The 25,066-nt window shown below is 38.0% G+C and overlaps 1 protein-coding gene across 2 annotated transcripts in view; it reads right to left on the bottom strand.

The window, feature by feature from the left end:
• Positions 1-25,066, bottom strand: part of dnah5 (dynein, axonemal, heavy chain 5) — a 97,477-nt gene that overhangs the window by 68,069 nt on the left and 4,342 nt on the right. The window contains exons 2-38 of one of the 2 annotated variants that reach the window (XM_077574836.1): positions 18,505-18,639; positions 18,297-18,381; positions 18,020-18,186; positions 17,184-17,402; positions 16,822-16,959; positions 15,928-16,104; positions 15,746-15,859; positions 15,532-15,639; positions 15,196-15,318; positions 14,913-15,128; positions 14,611-14,637; positions 14,367-14,474; positions 14,187-14,272; positions 13,847-14,054; positions 13,600-13,713; positions 13,310-13,516; positions 13,146-13,226; positions 11,925-12,015; positions 11,489-11,634; positions 10,562-10,736; positions 8,975-9,208; positions 8,639-8,835; positions 7,980-8,073; positions 7,703-7,845; positions 6,120-6,196; positions 5,892-6,016; positions 5,581-5,816; positions 4,402-4,620; positions 4,269-4,331; positions 3,945-4,183; positions 2,332-2,479; positions 2,165-2,257; positions 1,838-2,037; positions 1,580-1,733; positions 1,206-1,369; positions 964-1,120; positions 384-596 (exon numbers count right to left, since the gene is read on the bottom strand). In XM_077574836.1, the coding sequence (XP_077430962.1) occupies positions 384-596; positions 964-1,120; positions 1,206-1,369; positions 1,580-1,733; positions 1,838-2,037; positions 2,165-2,257; positions 2,332-2,479; positions 3,945-4,183; positions 4,269-4,331; positions 4,402-4,620; positions 5,581-5,816; positions 5,892-6,016; positions 6,120-6,196; positions 7,703-7,845; positions 7,980-8,073; positions 8,639-8,835; positions 8,975-9,208; positions 10,562-10,736; positions 11,489-11,634; positions 11,925-12,015; positions 13,146-13,226; positions 13,310-13,516; positions 13,600-13,713; positions 13,847-14,054; positions 14,187-14,272; positions 14,367-14,474; positions 14,611-14,637; positions 14,913-15,128; positions 15,196-15,318; positions 15,532-15,639; positions 15,746-15,859; positions 15,928-16,104; positions 16,822-16,959; positions 17,184-17,402; positions 18,020-18,186; positions 18,297-18,381; positions 18,505-18,639 (5,481 nt within the window). Of the gene's footprint in view, positions 1-383; positions 597-963; positions 1,121-1,205; positions 1,370-1,579; positions 1,734-1,837; positions 2,038-2,164; positions 2,258-2,331; positions 2,480-3,944; positions 4,184-4,268; positions 4,332-4,401; positions 4,621-5,580; positions 5,817-5,891; positions 6,017-6,119; positions 6,197-7,702; positions 7,846-7,979; positions 8,074-8,638; positions 8,836-8,974; positions 9,209-10,561; positions 10,737-11,488; positions 11,635-11,924; positions 12,016-13,145; positions 13,227-13,309; positions 13,517-13,599; positions 13,714-13,846; positions 14,055-14,186; positions 14,273-14,366; positions 14,475-14,610; positions 14,638-14,912; positions 15,129-15,195; positions 15,319-15,531; positions 15,640-15,745; positions 15,860-15,927; positions 16,105-16,821; positions 16,960-17,183; positions 17,403-17,862; positions 17,924-18,019; positions 18,187-18,296; positions 18,382-18,504; positions 18,640-25,066 lie in introns of those variants that run through there. The other variant, XM_077574837.1, reaches the window with a different exon arrangement.

Here is a 25,066-nt window from a genome sequence, read left to right as displayed (position 1 = left end):
CCCACAAAGCAACCCAATTTTTGGGTTGTTTTGTGGTTTATTCGCTTGAGCCCAGTTTTTGGGTTAATTGAATAACTCAATTGAATTGGGTCAAAAATGAACTGACCCAACCTTCTGAGCTATTACATCCAAAACGTTGGGTCCAATTAAATAACCCACATTGTGGGTTATCCATTTTACCCAACTTTTTGGGTAAATTGAATAACCCAATTGAATTGGGTCAAAAATTAACAGAACCAACTCAGTTGGGTAAAATTAAGTTAATAACCCACAAAGCAACCCAATTTTTCTTTCTTTTTTTTTTGTTATTCATTTGACCCAACTTTTTGACTAAAAGTTAGTCCAACAATGAATACATCAAAGTATGGCTGCCTTTGACTCACTTGAGCAGGGAAGGAGTTGAGAAAGTTGATAAGATGGAAGCCAGATTCCTGGATGGCCAGGACAGCCTGCCGGATGATCATGTGTAAAGACCTCTGGGATTCCTTCAGGAGGGCATTGAGCCAAACCTCAACATTCCCTTCTGCCATAACTGGTCGATCCAGCTCCATAGTCTCGCCCTCCCGAGAGGACACAGCCAGGATGCGGTCATATACCTGCAGCAGGTGTTATATTGAGAAAAGGGAAATTGATGCCTGCTTTAAATAATCTACCATGTATTTTAAATTGATATACTGTTGACTTCCGTATACAGTTTTTTAAAATATTTTTTTGTACATTTTTGGGGTGGCTTTTAGGGGTGGTTCCCCAGTTTTCCTCTGGTATTCATGGAAAATGTATATTGAATGTTTATCAGCTAAATAATTTTATGGGTTCATAATAAAATTTAGAATTCTCTAATGCAGTTCAATGGGCCTCAATTAGGTAGGCCAGCCCAGTCCCCTATACACTGCAAATAGTGGGGGTTGACTGTATACACACATAACAATGTCTTTTCACTTAAAAAAAGATTCATAAGTTTACCTTGTCATGGAATTTGACACATTTAATGTTGTCAAAGACATTAAGAAGGTGGGCTTGGATGGTATGGGAGTCCGAGGCCTGACCCAGGATCTCAAGCAGGGCAGGGTCAGAGACAAAGAAGAATCGAGGAAACAGCAGACGCTTCTTCTCCAAATAGCTGTTGTAGCACGTTGAGAAACGATGTAACACGCATACACAGTACAAATATTTTTTTAGAACGGACTTGCTAATAAGGTTCTCACCCTGTTAGAGATTTCTGGCAGATCTCAAGCTGTTCCAAGAGGTGAGGAAGCAGCTGTCCCATTGTCTCATCTCCAACACATGACTGGATCACATTGGGCATATCATGGGCCCGCGTCATGATCTTCACCCAGGATTTATCAATGTTTGAGAAACGCTTTGCTTCCTATAAACAGATCGTTTTTGTTTTATTTTAATTTAGGTAGTACTGGCACTTGACTCCAAATCAAAACGTCAAGTAGGCCTCTTTATCTAATGACATAGAAGAGGTACAAGTGGAAGGATTTGAGCTCCATATCTTAAGTTGAATGACATTTCATTTCAGCCATTATACAAGATTATTGAAGGACTGGGAATAATAACCTATTTGGATTACCTTTGGAAGCTGTTTAGCGATATCACCCCCTACAAACACCGCCTCCAGGTAGATCCATAGGTTCTGGACAGTCATCCAGTTTTCTATGATGTCGGTGGTGTTGGACAGATTCAAAACCCATTTCTGTATCTGGGCTTTAAATGGGGTGTTGTACCTGCACACGAGGGAACATCATCCTTTCACTGCCACATTTACTATTGACGTCATAAATCCCAAAGTCGGGTGTTTTGGTATGTCCTAATAGTGATAGAAGCACACCTGTTGCTAAGAAGCGATCCTAACATCATGAGGCTGTCCTCCATACTGGCGATGATTTCTGAGGTGCTGTCGCCTCTCAGTAAGAGCTCCCCGCGGTTTTTAAAGTTGGCAAATGTAAAAGTCTTGTTGTCCCACTCTGCAATTACTTGCTTCAGCTTCTGCTCGATGTCCCGCTCTTTCACTGCACTAATGCAAACATCCTGCATCAGACAATCAGATACAGAGTCAGACACATTCAATCTCACACTCCATAGTTAATTCATATCCGTCTACTAAGCTAACCAAAAAAAAAGTATGAACAATCTTAGAACAGACTACACATCTTACCTCAATCTCCTCTTTGTACTTGAGTAGAGGAGCTTCCATAATACTACGTAGCTTGAAAGTATCAGTCTCAACCTCAAATGTATGTCCGGTCACCTGCTCAAAGCAGCAGAAAGATGGTGAACGTTAGCAAGTGTACTGTGTTTACGGCGTTGCATTGTTTTACCGACCTCTGTAATTCTCTTCCAGTGTCGCATCATCATGGCCTTGTTGGCCATTAGCTCCAATAGGGGGCAGCACTCATTAAATTCATCAATTATTTTCTTCAGCTCCAGGAAGGCTTGCCATTCTTTGAGAGCCCGAGGCAGCTTGCGACATCTGCAGTTAAATAAAAAAAAAAATTAGCAAGCTTCGGAACGACATTGTATACCAGTACCATGTTCTCAATGGGGCCACCCCTACAAAATGGCGCTCACATTTTTAACTGTAAGCCTACTGGTATACTCTTTGCACGTTAGATCACTAGTAACCAAACTACTGTATATTAGTAGGCATTTAAGTCTTTCTACTGGCCGGTTGTCTACAACACTATGATATCCTAAAATGATAGCTTTTAGTTTTGGTGTGCCATCCAAAGATTTTAAGCCAACCCCTATGAAAATATCCCCCCAACACCTGGGGGGGAAGCACCATCGTCCTTGGAGAGGGTGGGGTTGATTTAAAAAAAAAAAATGGCTGCAATTAATTTATGACTCAAAATGTTTGGGAAGTCCTTCATTTCAGCTTGCTGGTGATATCTGTATCCTGTTGTTTCCCTGCGTAAATTTCCGCACATCGTCACACACAAGTCCAAACTGATAAATCCCACATTTTACGTTGGGACGTTTGTGCGCACGCTTGAAAAATGACACAACTGCATTAGATTATACAGCCTTAGAAAATCTTTACTAAGAACTTTATGGCAACAAAAATAAAGACTAATAATTCTTCACATTCCCAATGAATGGAACCTCAGATGGGACTTATTGCAAAGTGTTAATGGGATATTGAAATAATTCAGCCTTAATGTGGTGGTGCACTATTTGATAAAAAAAAACAAAAAAAACATTATATAGAGGTTATAAAAAGGGTAATTGTTTACCCACCATTTTCACGTTCCGGGAGAAGTTTATCTCATTAGATTTTTTTATTTTATTTCATATTCCAGATCAAGAGTCAATTAATTTTGCTGGCAAAAAGCCTGATGTACACCTGAACATTTTATTCTGATCCAATACATGCAGCACCCAACTGAGGCCAGCTGAGGCACTTGTTGTCCAACCTCCTTATAAGCAGCCTCACGCAATTTTGAGCTTTCTCAGGTTGTCTTCATGTGATGTCTGACTTTCCAGCGTTCACATCCAGATTGACTACCTGATTCCAACCTGGGTTGTTCCTGCCCTTCTCATTGCCTCTGACCTGCTGAAAATCTGCTTTCTACCCATTGGCTTGTGTGACTCAAAGGAAACAATCCTGCAAGTGAAACCCTGGTTTGAGATCAGTTTGTGGCAATTCAACAAAGAATGTTGCCTGTTGTGCAAGTATTCAGTGTTTGGAAAGACATCTCGCTTGGAATCAAACACGCTATGCTATGTGCCCGCTTGGTGTTAGCAAGATAAACCCTTAATAACACACATTGTTAAATGACTACTTCCCAGACAGTGAGTATTATTATATTTGTAAACACATTTTGTATACGTTGCAGCTGTGAAGGTGTACATAATGAGGATATATGGTGAGGGGTAAAGTTTAATGTTTTAAAACTTACAAGTCTGATAGTCTCATTGAGAATGACTTTTCTCACCTCGTTTGAAAGTCCAGTAGATCATTATTGATTTTCTCGATGTGCAAGTCAGCCCATAGGATGTCATTGTACCCATTGACAGTCTCAATGACGTTGTTGTAAAGGCCATACAACTTTTGCAGTAGAGACAGCTGCTTTCGAATTTCTAAGAGCTCAGGATGCTGGGTAACAGGAAGTCCAAACAGCTCCTCGCCACCTGTGTAGGTGATGTACTTTCTGAACAAGTTATCAAATCGATTCTGAAGGGACGGGAGGAAGCAGAATGGTTAGTCATCATCAACGGTCACTGACCATTGTCTGTTATTTATATGGAAAATGTCATACCTGGTACATGATAAGTCTATCACTGGCATCCTGAGGAGCTAACCCCACCACCATTGGACCATCCTAGCGTAGGGGAAAAGTCTAAGTATTATTATCTTTGAGAAGAATTTGCATGTATTTTATGTTACTCTACCTTGTCATAGTCCATGTAAAACTGCTGACAATCCTCCATGAAGATCTGCACGTTGGTAGATAGCTCAGCTCTGAATTTCGGCTGCAAGGCAATCAGTTCGTTCTGCACCTCTGTGCTCCGGAGCAACAGCTTCTCCCACATGTAGCGTAGCGTGTCCACTTTGTCTGCTTCTTCTTTAGCCACTGAGAGGTCATACTTGTGAAGCATGGCGTAAGACTCCTACAAAACACAAGTAGAGGAGTTAGGGGAGTAGAGAGGTAATAAGTTTTGTTGGTGGAATCGTCTGCGTCGTTAGACCAAAGTTCAAGTTTTTACTGAAGTGTGAAAGTTGTTTGGGCTGTGTATTTTCTTTCCCACCATTTAGTGTACAGTACATTCATTTGCCAGTTTTTAGAAATGTGAAACATTTAAAGACTGAAAATTCCTTCCTTTGGTGATTGGCAGATCGTTGTCGACGGTCCAAAACCTTGTACCTCCAAAATCGTCACTGTTCAGGAGACCCCAAAAACGCCATGTTTGTTTAAGCAGTTTGTAAACTCATTAACTCCCAGCCATTTTTACTAAAGCAACCCCCTTCGCTACTGCCTGTTTCACTGGATTTTGATAGATTTTGCAAGGCCCACAAAATATTGTGTTCTATTGCTATAAAAACATGGAACCTACCAAAAGGAAGATTAAGAGTCTAAAAAAGTACATTTGTATCTGTTCCCGTTCTGTAGCAATTAGCATTAGAATATAGCTAAGTTTAATCATTATTCACGAATGTGTTGAGAACACTGGAGGAAAAGAGTATTTTTGCAACATGGCCCTGGTTGATCTTTTATACTTTGCTGCCACGTGCTGGCCATTTTTTGTAATAACTTCCCTTGTTTTAAGCGTTCTCTTCAGTTCAGAAGCTGCATCAAAGCCTTCTGTATGATATAGCATAAAAAAAACACATTAAAAAAATGTATAAATACGGTTTTGTGCCCATGACAATTTTTAAAATAGAACATTTTATATACGTTTTTTGGAGCAAATAAGTTAAACACTTTAAATTAGTCACTCATTTAGACCCCCACACGTGTAGACTGACCAAAAGTATCGATTTTGGGGTGACATTTTTTTTTTTGCCAAATTGTGACTTACAAAGGTTTCGGCCCGTTGCCAACGATATTCATGGAGAGTTAACTGCTTTACCTCAATAGGACCAACTTGAAAGTCAATGGCTATCTGGCTTTCTCTGATCTCCTTGAACGCCGCCATGGCAATGCGAATGTCATCCAGGTCTTTAATCTGCCGATTCAGTTTCTTCCCTGCTTCATCGACAAAATTGAAGATCTGGTCCATCTCGGAACGATATTTCCTGTTACAGTACAGGCCGTAGTCCACCATCCAGTTCTTAGTTTCAGCAGTGAGAGACAGCTTCAGATCCACTTGTAGAACAGAAAACACAACTGGTCATTATATTGGTTAACAGTCAATATAAAGTTCTTCATAATGTATGTAACCTGTAAATAGAGCCAATGGCCCAACAGTGATGCATTCAGGCTCAGAGTTGATTTCCAGCTGCAAGTCTCGATAGTAAAGAATCTGGCTCTCAAACTCTGACAGCAATGGACTACCCTGAAGGAACCTGGGAAAAAGCAAAACCCTATGATATAATTATGAAGTACTTCACCTGCCCATTAGTAAAGTGATTGTGTCGCCAATACATATCTTGATTCCGATGTTCATACTTTTGCATGGTGTCAGCACGGTCCATTCTCCAAATGTGATGATAATTGCTGAAACGATCTAGCGCTTGCATCACCTCCTGCACAACCAAGCAGGAAATTGAAAGCAATTTGCACAATATAATTGATTTAATTACTCGTTATCCTTATGATCCCTCAAAAAGGAAATTCAATTTACACACCGCTGTATACTCAGTTCTGTTGCACACGTACATTACCACGCCACAAACATTAAAACGCGCACGATACATCCTATGAACACATGCATATAACATTATATATAACAAAAATACAAATTATTTTATTATTTTTTTTAACATTATAACGCCAAACGTATCATATTAAATACAAGACATTTTAAGCTCTCTATTTCATGGGTATAATATTTTTTTCCCACCTGACGTATATGATCTGACACATGCATTGCACAGATAATCCATTAGAGGGCAGTATCACCCAGATGATGGCTTTTCCAGCGACCTTGCAAGATCGCCCCAATTGAGAAAGGAGAGACACCTATACTTATGAACTCTTTTACCGCCAAAAACGTTTAATGACGTATACTAAAATCCCTATGAATACCGCCAAAAATGTTAATTGACGTTTACTATGTTTTTTTTTTCTCAATCGGCAGTGCAACATGTTATGCAGCGCTGCCTGGTCAATGGGCTTGTGAAATCAACAACACACACTAACTATGGCCAGCAGATGACAGCATTGTATCTCTTTTCAATGGGCTCCCGGGAGTATGAAATTACAATGAAACATGACGAATCTGATGAAATCGAACTGTTCAAGGATGACGTGAAAGATCAAAGCCTTTTTCCCATAAAATGTAATTCACAGAGCGTCACTAAACCAAAAATATTAGTGTCAAAGTCACTGTTGTGCAGAAAATTTTCACAAAAAGCTTGTTTTCTCCTTATCTTCAATGTCACTCAAATTACCCATTTTCAAATGGTGATTACTAAAGAACGGAACAACGTAAAAACATTTTTTTTTTCTAATAAAAGAATGAAACGCGATCTTTCATACCCACCATGTTTATATAGTCATAGCACACAATATTTTGTTTGCCTTGAAAGATGAGTCAAAATCAGCTGGCACTGTCGGGTTTGTTTTTTGGATAACGTGTGGTAGTAAAAGAGTTAATAGTGGGAAATGTTCTTTCTGATTTTTAGAAAAACTAATATATTTGATGTCTGTTTATTATTATATTTTTTACAGCAATAAATGTACAAAGTTAAAGCATTGTGACCAGATGTATCATATATGACACAAATCAAGTCATACGTGGAAGTTGATTTTCAATTGTTTTTGTTTTGTTTGTTTGTTTGTTCAAAAGGACCAATAAATACTCTATTTATAAATAATCTGAATTTTCTCTTATATATTTCATGGTTCAGGTCTTATAATAATAATAATAATAATAATAATAATGCATTAGACTTATATATAGGGATGATAATGAATGACAAGGAACGGGAAAAACATGGATGTACTGTACTGTATTTTTTATTTTGTATACTGTATTCACACAGCTATCTTCCAATTATCCCTTCCTGTTGATGTAAAAGGAAGAATACCTTTCGATTAGAGACGATAGATGTGCCAAGGACAGAAACCAGTTTGACAATCTCCTTGTTCTCAGAAACACTTTTATAGTAGTTTCTGGCTTGGATGGGAATGGCTTGGCTTGCATACGCTGATATGTCCGAGGCGCTGCCATCTAAAAGGTATGGAGTAAAAATTTGTCATAATATTACTAAAAATATTGTAGACATAATTGTATATTAATAAGTGATTATTGTTTTTTTTTAAGTTGACATAAGACCCAAGAATGACATAATTTATTTGCTGCACCCGCAAGGCTCCGGTACGTTGTTGTTCCATCTTCGGATTCACTTTCAGAACTGTCCAGTTTCAATGCTGCTATTCGCTTTTCATTCATTTTTCTCTGCAAAAGGACCAAACACAATGTTTTATCAAGTCTTGATCAAGTTGTGGAGTGCTTGATTATTTGTTTCATCTGAAAAGTAAATTCTGTCAATTTTACTCCATTTAGAGGAAATTTGATTTTTTTTATAGAGTGGGACAAGTAGACTCAGTTTTAAGAGTAATATTTACACATGTAAAAGAGTAAAATAAAGAACTAGGGGTCGCTCATTGGTTGAGAAACGAACTCCCGACCTTCAGATTGGGAGAACGCTACACTACCACCTGAGCTATGCCCCACCTCCTGTTTGCTTATATCCAAGACTAAAAAGAGTTACACATTTTCCAGCTGACGAGGGACATACTAACACATAGCAGGGAGTAGATCAGCTGTCTCCCAAGCTGAAGGTCGTGAGTTTGTTCCTCAACCCTTGAATGACTTTTATTTATTTATTTATTTTCAATTCTTTATTTTACTCTCTCCCAAGTGTAAATATTACTCTAAAACTGAGTCTATTTGGTTCCACTCTAAATGGAGTCAAACTGTGTAGGATATAAGTTGATGCTACCTGCCACAAGAAACACACCTTTGAGATTCTTTCTTTGTTCCACTGGCCAACGCCCTTGCTAACACTGACCACACACTCTACGGCCTTATTCAGTGCCTGCTGTACATCCTCCAGAGTCGGGATGATGGCAATGTTTGGGATGGAGAGGTTAACATTGACTATGAAGATCGCCTGGTGGCCATTGCTCTTCCCTCGCCTGGGTGAGTCATTCTCACCTGAAGGAAAGAGATGGGTTGACATCCAAATTTGACATTTTTGAACTCATTACACAGATAAAGAATATATGAAAGCTGCTCATGACCTCATGAATATAGAGTATTACAATGTGGAAAAACTTTAAAAACAAAGTCCCACCCATGAAATGCGTAAGTGGGGAGGTCTGGATGCGCTTGCGGAGTGTCTCCAAGGTGTTGCGTGTCAGTCTGAACAAAGCATCAACGTTGCGGTGGTTGAAATATGACAGCAGCTCCTGAGCCTCCAACTCCATCACTTTCATCAGGTCTTTCTTCCTTCTCCTCCTCACCAATGGGGAAGACGGACCAACACTCACAGGTGGTAGCAAGATGTTTCTAGAGAGGAGGCGGGCTTCTGAGAGGCCCTCAAAATTTGTTGTACAGGGTCACCACTTGCACAAACATGCACAAAATGATGATACAGCGAAAGCATAAGGCTGTAACCCACAGAGGGGGCGAACGTTTGTGAGTGTTTGCGAAGGAATTAAGTCATTCAAGGACGCAATGTTTGCTTAACGTTTGCCAGATTTTCGCCAGTTTGAATATTATTTTTCTTATCTCAAAGTAATTTTGAACGTGTTCAGTTTTAAAGGTGTTTTTTGTCGGAAGGACATTTTTAACAAGCTGCCTTCGCAAATGTTCCCTCAGTGTGATATGAGCCTAATCGTCTGCAGTACCTCGGAATTAATTCATGCATAGGAGCAGGGCCGGACTGGCAAAAAAATTGGCCCTGGCATTTTGACTGAGGCCCACCAGCCCCTAACATGTAGTTTTGCTACTGACGTTTATCGATGATATTTCAGTTTGCTATCTATATTCAAATTGGATTAACGGACTGGTCCCTCTAATTTGTGGGCCAGTCTCTTGGGGTAAAATGTAGGAAAATAATAATTAAAAAGAACTACATCGGCCGTAAAGGAGGCCGGCCCACCAGGCATCTGCCATGTATGCCAGATGGCCAGTCCAGTCCAAGGATAAGACGTTCAGAAAATGGATGGATGGATGTTGCTGTTAGAATTTAAGTAATGCTTTTTTTTTTTTGGATTAACAGAAATTTTTGGTTGTTTGTTTGGACCTGATTTGCAAAATGTTGCATTTAATCAATCTAGTATGTTCCGTTACACATGCAGGAAGGAGTAGAATTATCTAATCATGCAAGTTAGGGAAAGTCATGTTCTATTGATCAATGAACATTCTATTGCAGGATACAAATTGTATCAGGCATAAAAAGACAATGGAGGTTGACCTTTGTGGCCGATGTATACAGGATGTGATCACGTCACTGGAAGACATGCACGTAGCAAATTGGACAGGAGGGTGCTGAACTGACTGCACGCTCCGTTCTTGTTACTTTAGAATTTTTGCCTTAGTTTTATTCTTTGTAATTCTTGTTGTAAATCTGAAATCTGACAATGTGCTGCAGTCATTATTGAATTACATGGACATGTGTTGACACGTCTGATTAGAAAAATGGTTACTGCTGTTTTTAGCTGACAACAGTTAATCTGAAGAAAATAAGGGTAAATTGGCTAGATAGCAGCACTTACATTCAATTCTTATGAACTATTTTCATTGTCGTCACGACAACATAGGAGCTCAATGACTCTGTTAGCACTATTATAAGGTTATTGATGTCTGACTGAACTCAATAAAAAGTCACACTTTTTTTTTCATCAAATTGATTTTTCACAAAATGGAGTGGTAATACCTTCCCTGTCTGCACTTTCTTCTGTTTTCTTCTGAGGGCAGATTTCTTCCATTTTTTCACCCTCCTCTCTTTGATTGTGGTCAAACTCCAGCAGCATGTTGATCAGTTCATTAGCGGCTTCCTCCACCTGGAGGCTCTTAGTGTGCAGACTCTGGGCTTGCTTAATACACAAGTCCTATACACACAAACAGTAAATGCACAAGGTCACAGGAAATTGTGGCCCAACGATAGCTCCTGAAGGCTATGATGGATTCAGTGAGGTTCTTTGGCTCATTATTTCATTCAGCACTTGTTTCTTTTGATTTAATTCACAGCAAAAAGAGCGGTAATAAAAGTACACACTTTCAGTGCATCAATAGCTAATCTCCAGTGATTATTTTAAATATGCTACACTGCAGATGTGCTAGATTATATGATATATATTCAACAATTTACTGTACATTGCATATCCTCTCTAGGCTCACAAACATGCTGGAGCTTATCTCACCCATCTTTGGTCGCCAGCCAATCACCCATCTTTTTTTTTTTTTTCCTGGAGAGCTCAGTATTGTTCATTCGGTAATTTTACCGATTTGACATGTCATCATTATTGCTCTCGGGTTTTTTTCTTTGTTTTTTTTACTTTTTTTTATATATATAATTTTTTTTAATATATATTTTTTAACATTTAAAAATAAATAAATAATAATATTTTTTTTATTTTGTATGTGGGTGAGTATGTGTATGTGCATGTGCGTGTGTGTGCATGCATGTCAGTGTGTATTCATTAGTTCACCTAAAACCTATTAAAAAATCCCATACCGTTCACCTAAACCGAACACTTCAGAACCAATCACCCATCTTGATGATACGGTGAATTTATTGGGTCTTACATTATGCAGCCAACTCCCTCCTGTTTATTTTATTGACCACCATGTACGCATTTACCCTGGTGGTCTTAGCAAAGTCCTCACAGGTGACAGGCTCATCTTCTGGGAGAATGCACAGTGCGCATGTGCTCATCTCCTGCAACACTGCTTCTATCCTGAACTCGGCCAGGTCATTCACTCTGTCCATCAACAGCTCCAGATTCTCTGAAGGAGAGAGGGCAGCAAGAAGCAGTCAGAAATGGACAGGAAAATGAGGTGATGGAAAGAGTGTGGAGAGACAGGAGGAGAAGCAACCAGATACAAAGAAAAGAATGAGAATATAGCACCTAGTGAAGCAAGGTGGTGAGGTTGTATATTAATTATGAATGACCACACACAGTATACAAATGCACATAGTGGAAAGTTAACTTAATTTCATCAGACGCAGCATATGCTAAAATAACTTGTTCATTACAAAGTGACAAATTGATCTTATTGGGTTTTTGTTAACTTACCCAAGGATTTGGTAATGGTACTGAGGTACTTGTCTATGTTCATTGATGTCCAGTTGAGGGAGGTCAATCCTGGCTGTATTACCTCATCTACCTGTCAAGTCAATGACAAATTATTAACAATTAGTCGTGTCATATACTGTACTTGTAATGAAATTCTGACAACGATTTACTTAAAATAGCTTTCTTTTTAGCACATTAATGATGCAGTCATAAAAACTGTTTATGTAGCAAAATAAAATGTTTTCGTGCATTATTTATAGAAATAGAAATTGAATTTCATTGTCATTGTAAGTGAAATTCAATTCACAGTTTCAAATGCCAAACAAGAAACACTTAAATAAATAAATAAATAAAACTAAGATGCCAAAGAGGAGAGACTTAACAGGAAGGCTGGCAGTGCCCCGATTTCATAGATGAAAGGAAAACAGGGGGAAGGAGGAGGTCGGAAAAATAACTTCCAAACTACGCTCCTATGGGGTGAGGGTGTGGCAGGCACAGTGTGGGATATGGAAAAAATACCACCACATAGCAAAATAAGAGACGATAGAAGATAACTGGAAGAATTGCGAATGTGGGAGTTAGGTATGTAACGATAACGGCAATATCGTGATATCAAAACTGTCACAATATCGTCGTTGCCATGCCACAATACAAAAATTCCCGTTCGTGCTGTTCTAGCACCCTCTGGTGGCTAGTTTTTTAATGCAGTTTAATTCTCACAAGGCATGTTTTGGCTCTTCAATGTTTAAAATCCACGCTAATTGTCAGATGAAGGGGAACATAACATGCTTGTGAAGCGAGTCAATATGTGGAGGAGCTCAATGTGTGCATGCATTAGCAAGTAATATTAAGTGTTATTAGAGATTGTAGGTGCTTTATTTATATTGCTGTTATGTACAAAAGCACAATACTGTGCTTTTTTTTTGTATGATCTTTTTTTTTTTTTTACAATATTGTGACCTTTTTATACCGCCAACCTCCCCACAATATTGTGAGAATTATTGTATTGTGATGTTTGGATATCGTTACATCCCTCGTGGGAGTGGGATGTCGAGGGAGCGTAGAGCCAAAGAAGGCTTTGTGACAAGGGTCGTGTATTGCCTTGTGTTCAAAATATGCTATGTTTGTGCAGGGTGTTGCGGCAGTATGTGACTTAATACAAATTCCTATTTCTGGTGAGGACACACTGTAAAAAACACTACACACATGCACGCTCCATACCTTAGTGACATGTGGCATGGCCAGTTGTTCAAAGGCACTCTGAATCTTCCCGCGAACTCTGGCATTCTCACTCAACATGAACTGAAATAAATAGCAAAAGCATTAAACATTGTATAGTCTTAAAACATTGTTTTCGATATGAATAAGTGTGAGCTAATAGTGACCTGTAAATTGTTAAAGTTCTTTTTGAGGGTGTCCTGTTTTCGCTGCAGCAGAGCAGCAAAGAGTGGGACCTCCAAATTGTTTCTCTTCATGCAGTTTGCCTCTCTGATCTGCTTCATAATCTCGGGGTCAAAGTTCACAAACAGCTCTCCTGTCTCTGTTGACCGGACCAGCAGAGATGCCTGTAGACCAGGCCTGGCATCCTCGACCTGGATACAAACGGTGGCGGTATGTTGGAGTGTGGGAAGGCAAACGAGAACCAGATTTTTTTTTCTCTTTCCTCTATTCTTACCTTTTTCATCCAGCTTTGATGGTAAAGTATCTCATACTCAATCAGAACTGCTGATACCCTGTTGTAATTCTTGATGATCTTCTTAGCCTCTGGTGTGGAAAGAACCCCCGTGTGCTATCCAGATGTAAAAAAGAAAAAAAGAAAAAGTCAATATATTGAAATATATACATGTTAATGTATAAAGACAGTGATGATGATGATGATGATGATGATGATGATGATGATGATGATGATGATGATGATAAACCTGTTGGAACAGATCCATGGGACCCTGAATTCTGCCATACAGCTGACGAGCCCACATGATCCGGCCAGAGATTGGGGGCAAGTCTCGACCAATCGGAGGGTCTAGTTTTTGCTTCATGTAGAGATTGGACACCATTTCAATGTCCCGGCCATAGCTCTTGAGAATATGCTGGTACTTCTCATCAATGCCGAGGTTGGGGATGCCCAGTCTATTGTATTTATAGAAAATCAATAAGTCGGTTAAATGAGAAGTAGCCATTAGTCACGTGAGTATTTAGTTATTTTTTAAATAACAACAGGGAATAACAAGGGGAAAATTAAAACAGTAAACAGTGGACTACCTTTCAAATCTTTTAAGCACATCAAGAGCTTGTTCTGTGTTTTGGATTTTGTCAAAAGTGCAATCCATAAATGTTGTCAGCTGCTCCTAAATTAACCAGAAAACAATAAAAGTGTTGCAATTTCAAGTTATAACTCTCTTAAATCAAAGTACTCAAAATAACTGTGTGGCAAATACATACATGAAGTTCAGAAGTGCTTTTGCAGAATTCCTCATAGTCCACATCAAAGTCAGTTCTTCTCTGGTCAAGGAAACTGTAATGTTTTGTCTTCATGTTCAGCGTTATTGCCTGCCACATCAACAATTAAGTTTACAGGCCTCTGAAAATCAATGTTATTGTTCTGCTGCAATCACAATGGAGCTGTTACTTGTTTAATCTTGAATTAGTGTCGTTTGAAAAGTAGACATTGCAAATTGTGTATTACCTCCCATTTTGCTTGCATTTCTGAAGTCTTGTTCATCATTGACAGCAAAGGCAAGAACAAAAACAAGAAGTTCAGATTATTATGGAGAAAATGTGTAACATATGGAATGTACGGAAGCGTATTGCACGCCGCTGGATGCATGACACATGTACATTCATGAGGGGCACAGATTTGCTCATGAACCCAAGGGTTGTGTTTTACATACTTGGTATACTCTTAAAATACATCTGCATGCTTGCAAAACCACACAATTGCATATGCTCTAGTCTAGGCTACATAGTCATACAGCAATCTGATCTTACTTGAAACCGGGTCGCCAGCGTCTCAAGTCCTTCTATCTTTGCATCTTGAAGGGCAGAGTAAGTAGAAATAGTGGCCAACATTTCCAGGATCTTGTTGAGGCGTCGCTGGAATGTGTCAAACTTCCCAAAAATGTACATCTCACTGAAGTCAAACTGTCTTTCTGTGGGAGTCTGTTCCAGCTTTGCCTTGGTCTTATGGAAACAACGCTGGTACTCCTGAAGACATGCAACAAATGAGTTCTTCTTCTCTTTGAATAAAAAAAAAAAAGATTGAGCTCACTACCTCATTTAGGTGGATAGATGCTCTGATTTTCTCCTCTACAGTCCGTTGTGGTTGATCCCAAATGGAACTCTCACCATTGTTAGTGATGTAGCCTTTACAGGCTGTTATCATCTGGTTTGTTACCTATTTAAAAAAAAAAAAGAATGAATCATATTATCGAGCTACACTGCTAAAACATGTATATACAACTGTATTTAAGATCAGTGTATTTCTTAATATGTGTTCTTTTAGGAGTTTATAAGTCAGCCATTATACACATGCTCATCTGGTCTGATAATATCAAGTTAAAATAATCACAGCATGAAAATATATGCAGTATGAAATGTACATTGTTACCTTGACAAAAAGTGATGTAATCTTTTCAGATGTATTGTAGTAGCGAGAGATTTTGTGAATCATCCTGATGGCGTTAATAAGACCTGGTATAGCATCCACCATTGAAACCTGGTTCCAAGCAGAAATACATAATATTGGCGTAATTATGCCAGTACATGAAAAACTTAATAAGATGCAATACGTGTGTTGGAATTAAATCAACAATTTGCCGTACAGGGTCACTGTTGTAAAGAGGATCGCAAAACTTCTCCAAACTGTAGAGATACTTGACATTATCTTTGGCCTCATTGGCTGACTCGGTGATCCTGGTGTCCAGTTCCCGCCACAACTAGGCAGAGCAAATCATCGCTGATCTTACAAAGGTATGATGCAATTTGTGTGGGCTTGTTTCCTTACCTTGATGATTTTGGATTTTGCCATCAAGAGCACACCCAATACCGCTTTTACATCAGGGCTCTTCAGCTGATCCAGAAGGTAGTTGAAACGAGACATTCGTTTCTTCCAGTGGTCCAGTTCGGACCGTGGGCCAAGGTCTTCGGCTTCTTTTCTCAGCTGGTCACTCTCAGCTAAAACCTAAAGGACAACATCATTTGTTTGCAACTTAAGAAAGATAGCGCTTCTTTGAAATGTTAATGTTTGTTGGAGGTTAAATTTAAGGATGCAATCTGGTACATGTGGAGTCAAATTGTGAACTGGAAAAATACAGTAAATGCTGCCGTGAGTACTACATGCTTACATGTAATAATGTTAAGGATCATATTATATTTTAATAACTTATTGAGATTTAGGATGTATTGTTTCAGGTTTTTTATTATTATTATTTTTATTTTATTTTATTTAGTAGTTTTGAAAATTTAAAATCCTACTAGATTCTTGGAAATATAACATCAAGGTATTTATTATTATCATTATTATTATTATTATTATTATTATTATTATTATAAGCAGTATAAATAATTAAATCCTACTACATTCTTGGAAATATAACATCAAAGTATTTATTATTATTATTATTATAAGCAGTTTAAAAAAAATGAATCCTACAAGATTCTTGAAAATATAACATCAAGGTATTTATTATTATTATTATTATTATTATTATTATTATTATTATTATTATTATAAGCAGTATAAAAAATTAAATCCTACAAGATTCTTGAAAATATAACATCAAGGTATTTATTATTATTATTATTATTATAAGCCTTTTTTTTTAAATCCCACTAGATTCTTGGGAATATAACATCAAGGTATGGCATTATAAAACATTGCTCATCTGTGGGTTTTTACCTGTTCGATCTGCTTAATCCAGACTTTCATGCAGCCTTCTATCTTTTCTATGGTCTCTGTGTTGTTGGCTGCCGCCATGTAGTCCGACGGGCCTTTCAGGACCCGCACGTCAAATGTATCGCACTCTTTCAAAGTAACCTGAACATAAAGTAGACCATGATATTGTCTGTAATGTACTGTATACTCAAATAAAAATAAAGACGTGTCGCAATTAAAATGAAAACAAAGATTTGGACAGTGATTAACCTGGCAATAGCCAAATTGATAATTGTGATTCACTCAAGGGAGTTCTTCGCATTATCCAACAGCATCTTTGTATTTCATGCTATATTATCTTGGGCTCAATTGTGCATGAAACCGACCTTTTCCTGTAGACTCTCCTGAGCCCCCGCCAACACGGACACAAAATTTTCCAGTGATGATATGAAGTCCTGTTTAACTGCTTGGGCTTGGGGACTGGCCAGCTCTCCCCAGCCATGGTTCATCTTTGTCAGTGTCGGTATGAAGACCTCAGAGAGCAGCTGTTCCACACTTTTTAGCAGACCTCCCTCTGAGGTGTCCAACATATTGAAATTGACATCCTAGAAATAAAGAGCACCAAAATTACACACTAATATTGAGCCATTATTTCCTCACATTGGTGTACAACTACACTTGTCATCTTTATATTGAGAGGCTGTATATATTTTGTTTACATACACAGCTACATTGAGCATGGCAAAATAACAATTATACAGAGGTGCCTGGAGATACGATTAATTTGTTCCATGACCAAGCTCAAACTCAAATCATCTTTTCCCATTCAAATGAATGAATTTGCCATTAATCCGTTCCAGACTTCCCTCCCAAAAACAACAAAACTTGTTGTAATGTGTTTTTTAAAGAAGTACAATGGCACGCCATAATATTGCACTTGAATCAATTACATGTTACTCCTTCTGGTGTGTCTACCAGGCCCAAAACTGGTAAAACAGACAGAAATATGTGCTGTTAATTGAGGCATTATTATGTATCCCACTGGAGTTTGAGGCAGACCGAGACCTTGCACAGCATATTGCAGCGGCGGCATGTCCTGCCTAGAACTTCAGTGGAGTTCATAATCCTAAAATGCAAAAAATATATAACATTTGAAAGGACGGTTTGATCAAAGTTGAAAAGATGCTCCCAAAAATGTATGAATTGCTGCTTATGGTCTCACTCTGTGTATGTTTTCAGAAGTGATCGCCTTGGAAGCGTTGGCTCTGGTGAAGAAGACGCACACTCCGGTCAGGGCCACGTCCTTTCCATCAGTCACAAACACTTTAGGCTTCTTTTTTTGACCAGGCGGCTGAGGCAATAGCAGGGACGGTGATGATGATGATGCTCCTGCAATTTTCAAATGGGCAGCATTGTTTTGAGGGGGTATGAATTGAATTCAAGATGGCAACTTCAGTTGTGAAGATTAGTATTCAGACATCATAATATATCATATGTACCTCCATCCACTGGTCCACTTTCTTGATAATAAAACATAAGGTGGAGAAGCCCCTCAGCCATGAAAAATTGTTCCATGCGATCAAGCTAAAATGGAAAAAAATAACCATTTTATAGCTATCCTGACATTAGCTCCAGATTATTTAGATTGTACTGAAATGAATATAACATTTGCATCATTCAAGCAGTGATATTTATTATGAATCCAACCTGATCTCCCTCCAGCATGGCGTCCTCGACATCAGCCTTCTCCAGTCCCAGGCATGAAGCCACAATACTGAGCACATAGTCATGTCTTCCATCAAGCTGGGCACGCCTGGCTTCACGCTCCTCCTTTAACTTTTGCTGGACAACAGGTGCAGACTTTATATTAATATCAATAGTGAAGTTAATGCACACAAGATGAACAGGAGTTTCGCCTTTTCACGCAATCTTTGGGTCAATTGCTGAAATGGGTCACATGTTTTTTTTGTTTCTGACGCAGTGTGCGGTGACGTCAGCAATAAAAAAAAATTTTTTTACAAAGTTTTCCACATCCCACCACCCCCACCCCTAAATTCAGAATTAGGACAAAATTTACCACTTCAAATATGAAATTCTTCATACTTAATTTTTTTCCTTTTTTAAAATATTTTGCTGTGAGCCATTACCCTAGAAACACTGGCATTTATTTCCCCATTGTTGCCACCCATTCAGTCCACACGAGTAGCCAGCTGCAACTTTCACCTTACAATCTCAGGAGGGGAAAAAAGGAACGTAGCCTTTAATGTGCTCAAATGCAACCCCCCACACACCTAAAAATCCAAATGAAATCCAAAGGGAAATTGCACTAATGTCTAATGCCTACAGTACAATTGACTAAACAGCAACTTAGCTAACTATTTCTCGCCAAACAATACGAATTTCCCGAGTGAGGTAACTGCTCCTGATGCCGTGTCATCAGTAGTCAAATAAAGTACCATTTACCAGAGTAAAGTGTAGTTTGAGTAAAATTTTTACACTGACACTAGTGCAATACACTCATAAGTGTTTAAACACCAGAGTTAAGTGTAGTTTGGCAGAATTAAATGTTTCACACTAACACTAGTGTAGAATACTTTCAACACTACTCAGTGTTTACCAGTGTAGATTTTTAACACTATACAGTGTTTGAGTAACACCAGTTAAGTGTGAAAGAAGTAACATTTTGAAAAGTGTCAGATTTACACTCATTGGCGTGGACACATAAAAACACTTTTCTAGTGTTAGATTTAACACTCTCAGTGTTAATCTAACACTGGCAATTTTGCTCTGTCGGCAGGTCCTGGTGTAAAAATTAGAGATAATTTGGTTGATTGGATTTATTTTAATACATCTGTGATAGATGAACTTGAGCAGTCCCTGTGAGATGATCACTGAAGTGAACAATATTGAATGAAAACTCAAGCGAAGGACATGAGTTGACATGAGGACATTTTTTCCACTTTTGTTAACAAGATTGTGAAAACCTATAATTTTTTTAATTGTACACAGATATAAAATTTGTGATTAATCGCGAGTTAACTAGTGAAGTCATGCGATTAATTACAATTAACATTTTAATCGCCTGACGCCCCTAATTTCTTATAATCTTTTCTTTTTTTTTTAAATCACGACAGGTGAATACATTTTTTCATTGTAATTAATCACATGACTTCAATAGTTAACTCACGATTAATCACAAATTTTATATCTGTTCTAAATGTACAAAAACATTTTTTTAAAGGTTTTCATACTCTTATTAACAAAAGTGGAAAAAGTGGAAAACTAATAGAAATAGTTCAAATGAATTTTTGACGTCTATAGCCGTCAATGGCAGTGAATGAGTTAATAATAATTGGCCTTAAGGCTGAGGTCTGGCAATGGGTCTACTTCCAGTGATTCAGCTCAATGGAACTTAAAAGCATTGAAACTGAAGTTCAGATCATTAATGGAGAGATTCTCTGATACCATTACAAAAAAACAACAACAATCACAGTAATTGCTTCCAGTTGATGCAGGAAATTTAGCCAAATGTGTATCCTGATTAGCTAAACAGGCAATTCCTTTTCACGATTACAACAGCAACCCTCAAGTCCAAGCGACATATACATACCTTTAAATGTATTGGTTTGCACTACAATTACAGTACAGGCCATTATGCATTCACTGATTTTACATGTAAAGACATTTCTCAATACCAGGCGTTTCAATCTACACTACGACCATTTGTATCCGATGTGGAGATGGAGGTAAAGAAGGCAAAAGGCAGCGCTTTTCAACCTGATTAAATGACTCTTTAAAGCTTAGTGAGGTACATACGCACACACGCACGCTCACATCACACATCAACACACAACAAAAAAGGTCTGATGCTATTACCATCTTGCCACATACCATATGAAGGCAAAGGCAAAAAACACAGCTACAGTGGAGTGAAGATCATTCAAACAGCCGAGCAGGCCACCGCCAAATGAACACATACTTTGCTCAAAACAAATTGTTTTAACGTTCACTCCATACAACAGATGCAGAGGACAGTTCTCACCAATGTAATAACAAGTAAAGCATAAAGAGCATTCACATGCATGCAAATCCAGGCCATGAGATAAGCTTGGTGAAAATTAAAGATAAGCTTTGGTAAAACTGACAATCCCATATATAAACAAATAATGTTTTTTTGAATAAAGGAGAAAACAGCACTGGAAATATTGTTGCATGACTGTTGGGCACAAAATAGTTAGATAACGCAACTAATATTAAAAAAGAGAATTAGAGAAAAAAAAAGCTATTTGGAATGTTTTCAGTAACCTGGCATTTAAACAATCAGTAATGGATTAAGTCAAATCCACAGGGGAATACACGTATACTGCCAAAGGCAATATTACTTAGCAACATTATTTTGAAGACTCGAGAAATGCAATTTTGGGGATAAAAACAAAAATGAAATAGACTTTAAAAGCAATTATTTTCTTACCTGAATGACCTTGGAGACACTGTGTTTCCACAGTTGTTTTCCAAACACCTGATACATGACAGATCACCTCTCTACCTCACACCCCTCTAGGTTTACCTCTCTTCTGTTAATATGCATTCAATTCCTGATTTACAAGAAGACAGAAGAACTGCAATTTTCACATCCATTCAACTTAACAGTTGAGATCTTTTTGTAACTACGCTGTGGAGCGGATAGATGCAGTGTTCTAACTCTAACATGCTTTGCATCTTTCTAATGGATCCTGATCACATCTAAATAATAAACTAGAGTAAGTATTGTAATTGTAAATAAATTTAAAAAATAGATTTGATACAGTATTTACATTGAATTTTGTCAAAATGTAAATGCAGTAAATATATTTAAATGAATAATCACTTACCATTGGCATTACCATGCCAAATACTATGTCAATAGATTAATTCCGTAAAAAGGATCATCATCTCAAAATTGGCCCAAAATTAGACATAACAAAATATTTCCTTGATTGTTTAATTTCACACTTGATGGGAGAGCAGACACTCCAGAGACCCAACTATTTGCATACATATATTTCCCTATTCAGATTATTGTGTGTATTAGTAGTATCTAACATAGCATTGTGTATTAATTCAACAAAAATAAAAATACAATGAATTAGCTAAAAGAGACTTGGCGCTTAATGATTTCCAATTACTTTTCCTCCAATATCTTACCCAATCACCAAGAAATTACAGTTACAGTGGTGTTTCAAAATGATCTGAACAATAAAAATCTAGCTAATTTAAATCATATACAGTGGCCTTTAATCAAATTTGCTATTGCAGGAAAGTCACACTTAACATAATTGCTTTTAAGTGTGTGACTGAGTTTGAGAATACCGCATGTCAATAAATGATCCTTCAAATGAATGCCAGTTAGAATGTCAGACCAAAGAATGAGTCCTTATATTGAGTGGAAAAATTAATTTGGAGGATTTGTTGTACAGTTTACTATGGAAAACATTGCCCTATATTTACCAGGCAAAATATGCATCCTCCCCAGATACACACACACACACACACACACGCCTTTGTTTTACTATCTTTGTGGGGCCATCTCATTGACATAATGTATTTCCTAGCCCCTTCCCCTAACCCCAACCATAAAAAAAGTATTGCCTACCCATATTCCTTACCCTAACCTCAACCATAACCCAATTCAAACCTAAACTCTAAAACCAAGTCTTGACCCTCAAAAAGAGGTCTAAACTTGTGGGGCCCAGCAAAATGGCCCCACATGGACGGGTGGGCCCCACCACTCCCGAAATCCCGCAATGTTGGCCCCACTATGTAACAAAAACAAGACCTCTCACACACACACACACACACGCATGCACGCACACACACAATTTTAAATCAGCATTCTTTTGTAATTTAAAAAAAAAGTTAAATAAAAAGAACATTTTACATTTTATATCTGTTGTATACATATTTGTAATTCTGCTTGAATTGTATTTGATGTATACATATTTAAATATAGTAAATAACTGGAATTACAGTGCATGGTTCAAGAGTCAAAGTTACGACTTTTTGCTTCCAAGTGGCACAGTTCAGATAATCACCACGGCAACGGAAATACACTAAAAACACATGAAAACAGAATTCTACATTTGTAATATTTGTATTTATTTTTTATTGTTACTTTTGTGTTAATTGCTGCTGGATGTTGACATTTCAGTAGTTGTGTTTATTTTGCACATGCAGGTTGTTTCACACTTTCCGTGAAGCCAGTCAGGTAGGACAACTGTCACTTGAGATGTAAATAAACAGACCAAAAAAAGAAGTGTAGTGTAAATTCAGCAAAAGACTCAAAATGCTATCATTGTCCTTTACGACCAGCTTCTTTTTTGCGAGACTGGACATGCGGCTGCGCTAATGATTGTGTACGGCTGACACAAATAATTACATTTGACCTAAGAAGCCAAGCTGTCTGAAACATCAGAGCACTTGGGTCACCTTACCTCATTTTGATATTCTGAATGCAGCATCGTTGTTGCCCTTTCACACTGACATTTCTTTTCAAGTCAGCCCACCCTCTTAATTGGCTTCGTTTTTCATGGCATCAGAGAATTAGAGCAGCTAACAAAGACGAGACAGAACAAGCGGCCATGTGAGCAATCGGCCTTCTTGTTTGCCATGTGAGAACGGTTGCTACCCTGAAATTATCTGCGTTGCTCCTAAACGAAGACAGGATAATGCGGTGTCGGATGACCGGCTGTCGACCAGGTAATTATCGTGGGCCTGCTCTCACCGTACACGTCGAACACAACAAGTGGGCGGGACAGGTAAAGGGATAAAAGGAAGAGGAGCTGTGAGGGTGAGCCAATCAAGCTCCTCACCTTTCATTATTGTATGCACTAACATTGTATGCTAACAAATTGATGCTGTGCTAACAGAGGCCTCAAACAAGCAAGATTATTTCAACTAGAAAAATTCCCGCGGAAATTTTGAATGGGACTGCTGACTCTTGCAAGGTGAAAAGACGCATGTAGTACTTGTAGCAATAGTAGTAGTAGTAGGACTTTAAATTTTATTTAAATAGCAGTCCATTCCATTTAATTAAAAAAATAATAATAACGTTGTGGTTTTTTTGAAAATGTATTTAAAAAAATGTAAATGGGCTGAACAGTTTAAAATTTGAACGACTGGAATCGGTCAAGAAATGTGGAAGTTAACCATAATCAATATAAACTAAAAGTATCTTACTGTCGCTTTAAGAAACATGCACATTCACGCACACACATTGGAACTTTAACATACTGGAGACATCACGCACACACATTCCATTGATATTGAATGAGATACGCACACCTCGAACAAAAGCCTCTCACGACCTAACGGTTGAAGATGCAGATTCTAGAAACGGCTCGTTAGAACGGCAAGGGTTTGGGGAACGCGAGCATGTTCTCATTTTCTTAATCGGATGAAAAATGACCAAATTAGAGCAGGTTGAAAACTTTTGATTTATCAAAAATGAAGAGAAAAAGCCGCCGAAATTAACATGGAAAAGATAGGCGACAGAGTCCGACTTCTATTTACTGAAGTTACACACACATTATTCTGGATGGTGGTAAAAATGAACCAACATGCAAAACAACCAAGATGCAGGAAACCTGTGTCAACTTTCAACAATAGCCCAAGAGATTTCCATAAAAATATGAAGTTGGCCATTCAGGAATGAGACTACAGGTTGTTTGCGGACAGTACCGCCATTGTCGTGGGTCTCAAAAGGGACAAATGACTCACAAGAAGTTAATTGGGTGCGATTTATTCCCCATTTGGGTTCAAGACAAAAGAATCCGATAAAAGTCTAGAGCTGAGATTAGGTATGACTGGAGCCAAGGAGTTCTCACTATTGTTCATTCATACCACACTTCGGTATTCTGTACAGGAGTACAGTACCCTGTAAAATAATCCATGGCAGACATTTAAATTATTTCTAATTGTTGCTGTGCTGCAATAATTGCAGTTTGCAATTTACAATACATTGCTTAGTACAGTCTACTGTACTCTATAGCGATCATAATTCCTTGTGATTACAGTCACCTATACTATACAGAGGTACCTGTATACTCATGTTGAAAAAATATAGCATCATCTCATGCCTTGAACACTATATACATCATGTATATTCTATTTTAAATAACTGCTTACGCAATTCTCATTTACTGATGCAATCTGCATTTCGATGCTTGTACTTGTGACATATGTCATGACAAAGTTGAATCGAATCGAATATCAGTTCAAGGGAATGAGGTCA

The sequence above is a fragment of the Vanacampus margaritifer genome, chromosome 9, assembly GCF_051991255.1.
Source record: "Vanacampus margaritifer isolate UIUO_Vmar chromosome 9, RoL_Vmar_1.0, whole genome shotgun sequence".
Lineage (NCBI taxonomy): Eukaryota > Metazoa > Chordata > Actinopteri > Syngnathiformes > Syngnathidae > Vanacampus > Vanacampus margaritifer.
Note: the sequence above shows the minus strand (reverse complement) of the source record. Positions and strands in the feature narration are given on the sequence as shown.